The sequence below is a fragment of the Drosophila eugracilis genome, unplaced genomic scaffold, assembly GCF_018153835.1.
Source record: "Drosophila eugracilis isolate 14026-0451.02 unplaced genomic scaffold, ASM1815383v1 contig_47, whole genome shotgun sequence".
NCBI classification, from domain to species: Eukaryota; Metazoa; Arthropoda; class Insecta; order Diptera; family Drosophilidae; genus Drosophila; species Drosophila eugracilis.
Window position 1 is genome coordinate 1859192 of NW_024573338.1, and position 13518 is coordinate 1872709.

Below are 13518 nucleotides of genomic sequence, written 5' to 3' on the forward strand. Positions count from 1 at the left end.
ATGCAAAATGAGCATAGCCATTACGGGTCATTACCTTTTAACTATAGTATAGCGGAAAGTATTTGCAATATTATTTCCTCTTGGGAAAAATAAAGCTTTGCAAACTATTTTGGGAATCTTTTATGCACTTCCAACAACGTGCCGTTTTATTTAAATCTGAAATAAGAAAGTGACAGTCCACCACCACCCACTCCGCGAATTGCAAAGGAAAAGAAAGAAAACCGTAAACATTCTTGCACTCTCGCAGCGGCAGAGCCGTAAAAGTTTTTGGTAAACGCATTTCAAACACTCGCCGAGATACTCGTAGTTATTACAATAGTGCACCAAAGCACAGCAACAACACTTGGCATGCGTGTGGGTGGGAAATCGGGATGTAAATGGGGGTAGGGGGTTGGAATGTAGGCTATGGACAGCAGCAGCTGTGGGGAAAACTTGTATCATTTTCCTCAAATGAAATGCAGAACGAGGGGGACCATCTTCCACTTCTCCAACAGCAGCACAAAGTAATATTTACAAAAGAATATTCTTCTAAATTCGCTTTTTTTCTTCGGCATCTCTGTAGTTTGTAGTGTTGTGTATGGCAGATAGAAGCCATTTCTGAAGTGCAGTTAGCTTTGATCGGTGTGCTAGTATGGGTGCACAGAGAGAAAAGAAAGGACAGTTCTTTCTATCAATTTATTTATTTTTTAGTTTTGAATTGGTTAATTTGTTTTATTTTGAATTTTTACTAATAAAACTTAATTTAATCATTTAATATTCACAACACCTTAGCATTCCATTAAGATTTTTAAAATTTTTCGTTCACATTCTTCTCTGTGTGTAAAATCAGATAATAGGAGAGTCGGTGATTTCGGGGGCGGATGTAGCCGAGCTTAGCGGAAGCCTGGCTGCAACTGTCGTCGTCGTTGTCGCTGTCACTGCTCACTCTCTATCTGCATCTCATCCCAGAAACCCCTTTCCCATCCCGCTCTTTGGCTGAACTCTACATCCGCTGGACAATTGATGAACGCCTTTGTTGTTGTGTGCAGAGTGGATTCCAGTTGAACTCCAGTGCCTGTCCTGGTCCTCATCCAAGTTTGGAGCAAGTTCAGTTACCATTTGCCGTGTGGAAAACTTTGTGCAGTTGACAACCGGGGTGAACAGGGAATAGGAGAGTGCGCGCGGGTGCTCAGCCATTTTTATCCGAAAGGTCCTGCGGATCGTCGCCTGATGTTTTTCGTTTCGTTTCGCGCCAGCAGCAAAAGTGCCGAGTTCAAAGTTTTGTTTACAAAGTTTTCAAATTTTTGTGGCACTGAGTTGAACTTCCGCCGAGAGCACCCATCGTCCCTTTCCCGTTCCCATTTTCCCATTTCCGGCTGCTGCTTTTGCTGCTGCTGTTGATGATGTTGCTACCGCTGTTCCGTCGTTCCCTGATTTTTGTTTGTGGACTTTTCCGGGCAACAGCAGATGGTCTTCGATTCGCAGTCATCCATCATTAGCCACAATTATGTGGCAGGTCTATTAAATTTCCATCAATTTGCGAATGTACTCGTAGCAGTAACTAAATGATGCAGAAAATGCAATGGCTATGTTAGTGGCAGTGTTAGTGGGGTGTGGCACTTGAGTACTTGAGAGCTCGAGCCAGCGACATGCAGACACATCCTGCGGCTCCTTCAAGTCGTCATTGCGCGTAAAATTATGTCAATGCCTGTCAACTTTTCCGTTGAGCCAAGTTGCTCGACAAGTGCACCCTGTAGTGTCTTTGAGAGTGCATTGAGTGAGCGACTGAAAGTTTTCTTTAACCTCTAACCCCCTCTCACCCCCTCTCTTTACCAACGCTTTCATGTGTTCCGCGTATGTTTGTGTGTGTGTGTGTGCGAGTGCGTTATTGACTATGCATAAAGTGCATTTACAGTGCTTCTCAGACAGAAGGAAGCTGCTGCCAGGATAGAAGAAAAAAGAGATAAAAAACAGTTGCGCTTACTGCTGCCAAAGGGGCGGAAACTTTTTTAATTTAATGTACAAAAATTATATACCACGCCAGCCTCAAACAGAAGTCACGAAAAGTCCTTAAATGCGATAACTTCGTTTAACTTAACTTAACTTAATGCAAACTTGGTGCTCACTTTTTTTCAAATTAGCCTGGTTAATTAGCGTTTTATGCATGTGTAACTGTGTGGGTGTTTCCTCGCTTAACTTTCAGCTGAATTTAATAAGTTTTGGCTCACCAATTAGCCTTTTTCCCAACGCCCAATGCCCTGCTTGCAACTTGCATCCTTGCATCCCACAGCATGAAATTCCCGAAAAAGCACCTGCAGCTATCCCTAATGTAAGTGGAACGTTTTGCATAATTATTGTCTTGAAGCTCACAAGGCGCTGGCCAATTTCTGGATACGATTGTGCACCTAGAACACTCTGTAAATATTAATGTAGCCCGCAAGTGCCTGATTTTAACTTATAATTTTCGTATTATTCCTAGCACTTTTAAGTGAGTCAAACTTTAGATATAAATACATATATATATGTATATATATATATATATGAATTACCAACTTAACCGTCAAACGGTTAGTGACCAAAAAAGAAAACACAGTAAAGACAAATGTTAACGGACGCACTTCCCAATTTCCCAAATGATAAAAAAAATAACACCGAACACTAACACTCACTACACCACGACACCTACGTATACTCTTCTTAAGCAAAAATATTTAAATACTTATATCATACACAACTTATATGATAAGTGTCTACTCTTTTCCTTTTTCGTCTCTTTTTACGCTCTGACATTTCATTTTCCGATAACAACAACCAACCAACCAACCAAAATGCGCATTTAACCAACACACAACGCACACCACAATTGTAATGTGAACTACCCACCAAAAAAAACAACACCACCCACTCAACAACCACAACACCACAACCAACAACAACAACCCCCCCGATAAAAAAACACCACCAAAAATCAGAGCGTTCCGGTACTTCGAACATTTGGCGGTCATCACATCGCGTAGCGCGAACGGGAACGGGATGTGGGCGTGGCCAGCTCGCCATCGACCACGATAGCCACGCCCACCGGTACACCGCCTCTGCTGCCACCGCTGCCCAATGCGTTTGTGGCCATCAAGACGAAGTCCGATTGCAGCAGCAGCAACAACAGCAACAGCAACAACAGTAACAGCAACAACAGCCTGACCCTGCACAGCGGCAACAATAGCTTCAAGTCCAGTGGCCATAGAAAGTCCCCTCAGCCGCCACCGTTGCCCTTGAAAAACGGGGCCAAACAGCAGCAACAGCAACAGGAGTCACACTACCAACATCTGACGTACCAGCAACATCCCGGCAACAACACACGCAACACCCTGGACCGCAAGCAAAAGAACAACAGCGGTGGTGACTATTGCACCCAGATCAATCCCCACTATCTGCAGACCTTCGATAGTTTGGATCACTACAGTGTGGCCACCATGCAACAGCAACCGCTGCGCAGTCAGTCCAAATCGCAAATCTACAGCTACGGCAGCAGTGGCACTGCCAGCGACAACAGCAACCACAACCAGCAACATTTGCCACACCAGCAGCACCAGCACTACCACAGCAGCAGCAATATTGCCCACATCGAGCACCACTACCATCCGCAACACGGCAGCGATCGCTACAGCCACCCGCATGTGCAACAGCAACAGGTTCACCAGCAACATCAACAGCAGCAGCAACACCACAGCCTGAAGCACACCAAACACGGCAAGGGGCACAAGAATGGCAAGCACGGTTCCAAGGGTAGCAGCAGCAAGTCTCAGGACGACTTCAAAGTCCTCCACAAACAGCAGCAGCAACAGCAAAAATGCAGCGGCAACGGCAAGTCGGCAAAGCGCAATGGTTGCAGCAATCAAGTGTTGCCACTGCCACCACAGCAACAGCAGCAGCACTACTCCAGCTCCAGTGATAGCCTACCATTTGATAATAACTATTATTAGACACCAGCACACATTTAGGCACACACATACACTTATTAACATGGAAGGTTAAGGGTGTCCCAAAAAGAATAGGAGTTTTTTATTTTAATAAGTTTTAGAATGATTACAGTCAAACTTGAGTTTTCTTTCATATAATTTGATGCCCTGAGCTATGAAAACTATACTATATTGCCAAAAATGTCTTAATATTGTCTTATTATTTGATATGTTTATAATCACATTAAAATAATAATGCAGAAGAATGTTATGTATCTCAAGTTCAAAGTCATTCTATCAATAATTACTTTTGAAATTCCTGAAATAATTCATTGTGGCATTCTTGTAGATTTGATATATTCATTACAAATGAAATATTCATACACATTAAATTATTTATGTTAATTGGTTAAGGGCACAGTATCTGATACTTAAAAACATCATTAAACAATAACAGTAAACAAAGTTCCAATGGAAACCCAAACCCACCCAATATTATTAACATTCACATTAAGAGCTATTTTAATAGGATTCAAGTTTCATATGAACTGCACTTATTTAACATACTAGTCGGCGAATATTAATTAAAATTATAAATACAATATTTATATATTTACCAATTTTGGGACACCCCTTGAATACCTGCATTTGAAGAACGCACACACTAACATACTCACACACACACATTTGTGTTCGCCAAATGGTTGAAAGTTTTCATTTGATTGAGAGAATTTGCAAACAGAATTTGGAGCTGCAAGATGCAAGATGCATTCCAGATTGCAATGCAAATTTGATTTTGCGGCTGCCGGAGGACGATTCCTGCCATTTTTACAGCTGCCGCATATATAGAGAAGAGGCTTGGAAGGAGTTAAGTGTTTTGAATGCCAACTGTTTGGGCAGCTTGTTGTTTTCGAATGGAGATGATAGCCTCTAAATGAATTGAATATTTACCTAGTCTATAAACTAATTTAGTTCGTAGCAAATGTCAAAGGGCAATTGAAAGACCATTTAAATGGCATATATATGCAGCTTATTGTTAATTGTGTACATAGAATGGATAAGCGTATGAAACTAGTTACTTATATATTGTAGACCTAAGCCAGGCCCACCACCACCACCACTCCCTCGCCCCATGACCCCAGAATCCGAAAAAAAAGAGAAGAAAACCCCCAAAAAAAAGCTCACCAGCCACCAAATTTAGCACCACAAAAAAAAAAGCAGACCGTGTTTTGTCCCCAACTCGGCTAATAAGATTTTGTTTATTTGTTTCATTAACGAATTGCTTGAAATATCTGCCAACTGAACTCAACTCAAACCACACAACAACATCTACAACAACAACATCGACACACAACAAAAACCACACTGCTTACAACAACACCTCCAGTCGAGTACCCAGGCCAGATGCAGCGGTCACGACGAACTGGGCAATCTGCTCTGGCAGCAGGATTCCTGTGAGTTTCTCGAGCAATATCCCCCCGATACCAGTTGTCCAGTGCCGCCCCTGCGCCACTGCCACGCCCCCGGTCATGGCCATGCCACCAAGTCGTTGACCAGACGTAATGCCGATCTTTTTAGCGGAGATCTGGGCATACCAGAGATCAATACTCATGTGGGCAGTGTGGTTCACACATTCGAAACGTTGGCCCTGCAACGTCGCTTGGCGGAGGAGGAGGATCGCCATCCGGACCGGGAGCTGAGTAAGTATGAGACCACCGGCGGCACCACCCAGAGCAAGTACAGCCAGCTGAAGCGCCGCTCGCAGGAGATGCGCCAGCGGCTGGTGCAACAATTGCACCGCCAGCGTTTGCAGCAGCAGCAACATCTGCAGCAGCAACACCTGCAACATCAGCAAAAAGCACGCTCACGAACACAGTCGCAGCCACAAAAGCAGCAATCCTTGCACGAGGGGGTTTTGACCAACAGTTGCAGCACCCAAACACTGGCCTCCAGCTTTTGGCAGCCATCGCAGCGAGTGGATCGCTCCCGGGAGCAACTACAGCAGTCCACCTTTGAGGACTATCGCAAGAATTTATTCGGTACCCTGCGCAAGCATGCCAGCCTCGAGGATAACGAGGAGCTGCAGGACGAGTCATTTATAGTGAATGCGGCTTTTGATGAGATTTTCTCCTGCTATGATGACGAGAACGAGGATGACAAGGGGACGCAAACGCAGACCAATACCGATGATCTCTTCGAGGACGAGCACATGCTGGTTAGCCTAAGCGAACTGGATGACGAGGTTTTCGCCAGTCGGGCGCAAACAGCCTCGACCACGCCCACGGCCAGCGCGGGTGTCGGAGCTGGCCGAACGCCCAAGCACAGCACGCCCCAATTGAACCTTAATAAGTATCCCGCCCCCTCGCCACCTCGCTCCAGAACTCTCACCAATCTCTTCGAGCGTTTAAAGTCGCAGGACAACAAGACGCTGCAGAAATATTCTGGCGATGTGGCGCTCAATAAGACGGAGGACTTCAACAGAGGCTCCACCGTTAGTAAGTCCTTTGTTCAGCAACTGAGAAAGCCATCCCACAAGCAGAAAAGAGCGCCGAGGCCACCGCCCAAGCCACAATCTCGCTCCCAGGTGGCCATAGCCCATGTAACGCCTCTTCGCAAGGCCCTTATATTCCCCAAACGATCCAAGTCCTCCAGTGAACTACTTCTTGACGATCTGAGCGTACAGGCGCGTAAGTATCAGCGACGGATAGAGCAGGGATCAGCGCTGTAAGAAAGGATCACTGGGCACCCAGTTATGCACCTGTTTCTCACCTGTTGACCAGTTTTTTGCCCCCACCTAGATATTAAATCGATTTGTTTTTCGTATTTCTGTTTACCCAGAGGCGACGCTTTTGTAGACTAAATGACCCCAAAAATCAAAAAAACCAAAAAACGACCTGACCCCCCTATTCCTTCGAATATGATCAAGACCCTAATACCGAACCCGAACACGAATCCGATGTAGATGTGGATCAAGTGCAGCTATCCCGCCGCCATAATGGAAGACAAAGATATGACCCGAAGCAAACCCAAAGAGAATTGAGCCATACGAGAAAGACAGAGGAATAGCATCCGATGAACTAAACTAATTTCGTAATTTATCCGTAATTAAATTAAGACAAGTACATTAATCGAAAATGCATGAAAATCAAATCAAAAGATGACTAACCATATTTATATATACAACCATATATATATAAATATTCATATACATTATTGTACAAATAGGATCGAAGATGCCCCGAGAGCGGGCTTAGATATGAAATGAAAATCAAACGGCAAATCGTGCTCTCTCAGCCTAGTTATTACCGAGTACAAGTTTGTTTGTCTCTTCAATTATAATTTAACTTCATCAAAGAATATACCATACAATCCCGATATACATCTAAACATTATTCGGAAATATATATATATATATATATAGCATATAACTGCGTCACTTGTTGTAACTTTTAGGATAATTGCAAGTCAAAGCAAATGTAAACCAATTACAAGAAGAAACATTACTAACTCTTACCTGCATGCAATAAAGTATTTGAAAAGGCAAAACCAAGATTAAATGACTTATTTGGGTCGGGTATTTAATGGAATATTAACTTATTTTAAAGATCAAATCAGTTTTGTAGGAAAAATAAGACCGATTCATTAATCACGTCATGGGTTTCGAACAGTCCAGTAGGCATTGGATGGGCGGAGAAGAAGCTTAAATAGTCGAATAGCAGGACGTCCCATTATTGGGCTACTGTTCGGTATAGCGAAGTTCCACTTTAGAAGGAAAACCATGCTAGAAAATGAGATTATTTTTTATCATTTAGAATATGTAAAAAATCAGTGCACTCACAATTTCTCCGGGCCACACAAATCTGAGGAACAGCTCTGCGATGACTCCCACTGCCATGATTTTCCTTCCGGCAAGCGAGCGGTCTCCTGCTGCCACAAGGACCAACTATAACGGGGGGTGTCCTGCTCCTTTTCCCAAGATAAATGAGCCATGGGGTTCTGCAAAACGAACCGTTGTGCCTGGTAAGTAAGAGTGCTCCTGTCTACAAACTCCATAACGAAGAGCAGCTCGTGGTCTCGTGAGTGAGTTAACGCGTATAACTTGTCGGTGCCCAGGAAGTACTCGCCATCCACAATGCTATTGTACCCTTCACGGAATTCTTTTGCGGAGCGATGAGTGCCATTGAATCGCTGCAGAACCAAAGTCCATCCACCCTGGTCAAGAGCCTGTTCGCAAAAGACGTCGAATGGTCGGCTGCCTTCCTCCAGTTGAATGCGAGTATAGCCATGGATGTCAGTCAAGGCACAATTACGTAGGAAGATGCCCGATTTTTCTGACAGCTTCTCCGTGGCATTGGCTAGGCGATTTAGAACCTCCGTCTGCTGCTCTATCTTCTCCTTCAAATTACGCACTGCTCCGGAAACGGCAGCAGCACCGGCACTGCTGAAAAATAATACAATAATTCGCTGTTTACTTTAATAATGTTATTTAATTTCTTACCTCGGCAATTTTACATGTACTCCTCGAGTGTCCCGATGTGCTGACAGACTGTCCTCCGCCAAAAGCCCCACTAGAATTATTACAACCGCCACTCCATGTCTGAACATCTTTTCGCTTTGATGACTTGTACAGTTATGGTCGGAAAGAATCACCTTGGCTTTCAATGATGCTTCCGAAACCACTGATAAGGCTGCTGATAGCTTTTACCTTGACCGCACCAGAGTGCACTGGCCAAAATCGACGCCTGCAGATTATCATTGTCCGGTTTCGTGACGAATCTCGTGCTTTCGGAGTTGTCCCGCCCTTGTAAAGGTTTTTTCGCACACTTGGCAGCGGTGTAGCCGTTCGCCGGTGTGAATCCTCTCGTGGCTTTTAAGGACTCCTAACTGGGCAAACCTTTTGTCGCAATAGTCACATGCGTAGGGTCGCTCACCAGTGTGCGTCCGAAGGTGCAATTCAAGTAGATAGACTCTGGAGAAGCTACGCTGGCAGATGGTACATGGATGTGGACGTTCGTCCGTGTGCCGAGACATTATATGACGCCGCAAGTTGCTGGACTCTCCAAAGGCACGGCCACAATGGGGGCACTCATGTTGCAGCAGCTGCTGGTGTCGCTTTCGGTGGGCTAACAGGGATCCATTTGTCCTAAAGCTCTTGGGACACAAGTCGCAGGTGAAGGGCCTCTCATCGCTATGCAGGCGCATGTGGACAGCTAAACTGGAGGCAGACTTTAGGCGCTTACCGCACTCCCTGCACCTGTGCTGGACGTTCTTCTTGGATCCAGTTGAGCAATTGTGGTTCTGATAGCTAGCATGCTCAGTGTAGAATCCGCCACATTTCTCACAATCGTATATGGTAACTGAGGCATGGACTTTTTCTACGTGCCGACGTAGTGCTGCGGATTGCCGAAAAACTGCACCACAATAATGACAGTTGCAGCCGGAAGCATCAGCGGGTATTATTTCATCCTCCCCAGCGGATTCCATATAGTCGCTCGGATCGAAAATTATGATTTCCTTCGAAACCACAGGTTCCATATTCATCTTGGTAGTCTTATCGAGTAACTTTTTCTCGGCCTCCGCGCACTTCTTGCGAAACTTGGCTGCGATAAGTAGCTCGTTGGTGCACTCCTGGCACAGATACTTAAGATGTATGTCCCTGTGATCCACCTAGCGGGGATAAATTATGAAAATAGCAGGGGATATATAAAACTAGCACATAAAAACTCACTTTGATGTCGCCACAAGTCTCTAGCAAAGTGCACAGATCCATTTGCAGTTCCTCCACAGTTTCGTAGATGTCCACTAGTAGTTCATCCTGCTGAAGGCAAACTCGGCAGAGAAAATCGTCTAATCGCACCGACATATTTAATAATTAACTTGCGAAAATGTAAATCCTTAAACAGATGATTCTTTCGGAACCATCAGCATTGTCAATAACCATTCACCCCGAAAAGCAGCCAAACAGCTGATTACACTGAGTTACAATTTATGGCTTATATAATTATTTTAAAACCATTTATTTAGAAAACATATATCGTAGTTGACTAAAACCCCTATATTGCTTATAATTTTATAATACGCTATATGTAGTTTAGATTGTTACTTACCACTTTCTTTAAATAAAAAATACCAATGTATTTTTAAATTTCCCGGCAAAAGTAATAAATACCTTTTGGGATACCGGTTTAGAACGCTGTAAACTTGTAAGTGGGAAATCCCGCATTCACCAGCCGGTAACACTTTCGAGTTGTGTATTTCGTTTTTCGAGCTTTGACGTTAGGAAACTTATCCTTTTGGTGACTAAATCGGAAATGGAGTGCCAAAAAATGCTAGCTCAAAAAGCAGACAGCGCTCCCCAGGTGAGTCTCAAGTCTGCAATAGCTTTTAGGAAAACCCATAGGAAACGCCAAAATTTTGAAATAATACAGATTCCGGAAGGAAAAGGAAAATGCGTCCTTTGCGCAATCGCAGCGGAGCGAATCTGCCAGCGCTGCGGGGATTTCTACTGCTCCAAGAACTGCCAGCTCCAGGATTGGCCACGTCATCGTTACATCTGCTTCCCGCTCCCCGCTTTAGTTCATCCCAATTCATTTTCGATCTACCAGAACAACGAGCAGTTATCGTCGAATAAGGGAGCAAGTTCTGTTAATACTGATGAAATTGAAGTTGAAACAGCTTCCGCTACATTTCCAAAGATCATTCCGGATATAAAAAAAATATGCAATAACAGCAATGTTCCATCAAAAACTCCTATTGAGGCTCCGATTCCAATCGTCTCGGATAACATTGGCAATAAAGATAAAATGAAAAACGCTTCTACGCCAAAAGCGGTAGTGCCGCCGAACAATAGTCTGGTGTACATCACGGGATTCCGATCTGCCAATCGGTTGTATGTACGCGATGCCAGCGAAACTGCTGACAAGGCATTTAACCAAGTCTGCGAAAAGGTTTTGTATACGTTTGAATTTTTAAACTTTTTCAAGTAGATTTTTCCTTACACAAAAAATATACAAAATACGTGCTTTTTATAAAGCTTTCAAAATCAAAATAAATTATGGATATTTATTATCCTAAATAATATTTATTTTCTTAATGAACATTGTTGTTAATTTTTTTGCAATAATTTTGAGTCATTCTTATTGAAAATCTACATTTTATTCATTTTTATAAAGAACTATTAAATTTTTAAATAATCTTTAATATAAATGAAAAGTAAATTAAATATGAAATTTATTAAATTAGTTATTGACATGAAACTTCTTTTTTTAAATTTGACAATGAATTTCCAAGTATAACCCATTTAAAAATACTTGCAATCTCCACAGATTAATGCCATGGGATCTGAGCTGCCCAGACTGTCAAAGCCAAGGCCATATTCCGTCTGCCTGGCTCGCTCCAATGGGATGTACCACCGTGCCAAGGTGATGAGTACCTACGGCAATAACTCAATCCGCTTAGTATTTCCGGATCATGGGATCATAAAGTCGGGAACTTTTTCGGATATGAGAGAGATCAATGAGGAGCTTATATTGCTACCCTGTTTTAGTCTGCAGGTGCAGCTCAAGGATGTGCAGAACTACGCTGTCACTGAGGATGTCACCACGTTCATCTCTCAATTCGAGGGCCTGAAGTATGTGGCAATCTTTGAAAAAAACCATGGAGCCATTTATGTGGAACTACTTCATCCGACAACGAAAATGTCATTAAATAAACAAATTCGTGAGTTCTGCACCAACAAAAATGTTTTACGGAACCCAATTGAATATAAACCGAATGAGACGCCTCATCCAAGTCACTCACCTAATCAACAAATTCTCAAAAATAATCAAGCTGTAATAGTTCCTAAGGCCAACAATACTCAACTTGAGGCTAAAGAAAAAAAGATAGAACAAATACAGACTAAAATTAAGAGTCAGAGCGATCCCAAGGACCCCCTGTCTGTCACAGACAAAATTAAAGAGACAACAAATCAGAGTCGACCAACCGAACAGGAAACTACCAAAGTCACTCAGTCTGAAAAGAAATCAGAAATAAGTAAAACTGAACAACCAAAATCAGAGGCTCCAAAAGCAGAAAATGGAACACAAGAATCCATAAAAGTTGTCGATGCAAACGTAAAGGAAAAGAACGATCAGGTTGAAGGAGAAAAAACTCCCAACGCTAATAATAATTTTCAAAAAATAATCCCCAATGATTTTTTTGCTGACTTTTTACGTGCTTACAATAAGACTGTCAATGAAGAAGATGCTAAGAAATTAAATCCAAGAGAAATGTTGAATGAATTTCTACATTTACACGGATTTATGCAGAATAATATAGATTCGCCTGCCGTCGAGCTTCCTAAAGAACTTTCACCAGGTTCTCAAAATGAAAAGAAAATATCAGCCAATCAGGAATCGAAAGAAACCAGTCAACCTGTAGAAGAAATATGCAAAACTTTAACTGAACAACCTACCAAAGAGGATAAAACTAAAGAAGTTGATGTAAGAAATAACTTTAATTCTAAACCAGGTTTAATAGATGACGTACCAAAAAGAGATCAACTTCCAACTCTTACTGATCAGGAGATCAAAAGAATTCCTGAAACTTTATCAAAACCAAAAGATGAAGAAGTAAAAGAATTTCTAAAACAATGCTTAGCTTCAAGAACTCCTTCGCCAGCTGCGAGTACCAAAAGTGATCGAGCACATCCATTGGAGTTACCAAAACATAATGAGAATTTGAATTCGATGCCTTTTTCTAAAACAAATCTCCAAGTAAATGGGATTGTAATGCCGGAAAACGAACCTGTCCTAAAACCTGTGAGTTTATTATGTAGTGTGAATATCATTATACGATATATTTTATAATTTTTAATAGCCCTTTGAGCTGCGACGATTCTCCATTGAAAATAAGAATGGCATCGATGTATTCGTTGTGGACAGTACAAAAAAGGAACGCGGCGTTTTTGGAGCATTTGACAGCGGATACGCCTCGGAGTTTTCCCAATTGCACACTCGTCTGTCAAAAATGACCGATTCAAATCCCTATAAACCTGTGTAAATATGAAGCTTCAGCTTTCTCTTCTAATAATTTATAATAATCCCCTTTCGACAGCATTAAGGAATATGTGCTCGCCCGATTTGAGGGTTTGTGGCATCGTGGACGAGTGGAGCAAATTATAACCACAGCACAGCAGGAGACTAAGTACAGGGTACTGTACCTGGATTACACCAATGTTGAGAACATAACTGAGTCGGATATTCGACGCTATCCATTAGACTTCACCACTTCTTGTAACACAAGTCTGTGTGTGATTGACGGTTCGGATTATTATACATTTTATTTTCATACATTTATCACATTTATTGACTTCATTCATTTGCAGAATTTCCACATAAACTGAATGCAGCTCAGATCACTTACTTATCAGAGGCTTTAAAAGTCCATCAATCAATTCATGTTGATAGCGTCAACTATCTGAACAATATAGCCATGATTAAATCGCGAGCCCTGATTGAGAAACTTATGTCCTTGTAATCCGAATTTATATACTCCACGTGAACCGCATGATATGATGGGAAATCCGATTTTTTAGATTTTA

The 13518-nt window shown here is 42.4% G+C and overlaps 4 protein-coding genes across 8 annotated transcripts in view; 2 read left to right on the forward strand and 2 right to left on the reverse strand.

Annotated features, from left to right (window-relative positions):
- LOC108109479 (kin of IRRE-like protein 1) overlaps positions 1-7411 on the forward strand; it is a 109919-nt gene extending 102508 nt beyond the window's left edge. For 3 of the 5 annotated variants that reach the window (XM_017218007.2, XM_017218005.2, XM_041819151.1), the window contains exon 16: positions 5323-7411. In XM_017218007.2, the coding sequence (XP_017073496.1) occupies positions 5323-6663 (1341 nt within the window). In that variant the 3' untranslated portion in view covers positions 6664-7411. Of the gene's footprint in view, positions 1-2951; positions 3057-5322 lie in introns of those variants that run through there. The other 2 variants (XM_041819152.1, XM_041819154.1) reach the window with 2 other exon arrangements.
- Positions 7412-7492: 81 nt separating this feature from the next.
- On the reverse strand, positions 7493-8669 carry LOC108109481 (fibrinogen beta chain-like). The gene is made up of 3 exons (XM_017218010.2): positions 8434-8669; positions 7774-8376; positions 7493-7716 (listed from the first exon to the last, which is right to left on the reverse strand). The coding sequence occupies exons 1-3, from the start codon at positions 8538-8540 to the stop codon at positions 7587-7589; spliced, it is 840 nt and encodes a 279-aa protein (XP_017073499.2). The 5' UTR covers positions 8541-8669; the 3' UTR covers positions 7493-7586.
- Positions 8670-8677: 8 nt separating this feature from the next.
- Positions 8678-9842, reverse strand: LOC108109480 (zinc finger protein 239). The gene is made up of 2 exons (XM_017218009.2): positions 9664-9842; positions 8678-9602 (listed from the first exon to the last, which is right to left on the reverse strand). Exons 1-2 carry the CDS (start codon positions 9796-9798, stop codon positions 8688-8690), a joined length of 1050 nt encoding a protein of 349 aa, XP_017073498.1. The 5' UTR covers positions 9799-9842; the 3' UTR covers positions 8678-8687.
- A 335-nt stretch (positions 9843-10177) lies between these two features.
- LOC108109540 lies at positions 10178-13494 on the forward strand. The gene is made up of 6 exons (XM_017218109.2): positions 10178-10294; positions 10364-10882; positions 11261-12736; positions 12795-12973; positions 13032-13237; positions 13303-13494. Exons 1-6 carry the CDS (start codon positions 10247-10249, stop codon positions 13452-13454), a joined length of 2580 nt encoding a protein of 859 aa, XP_017073598.2. The 5' UTR covers positions 10178-10246; the 3' UTR covers positions 13455-13494.
- Positions 13495-13518: the final 24 nt, after the last annotated feature.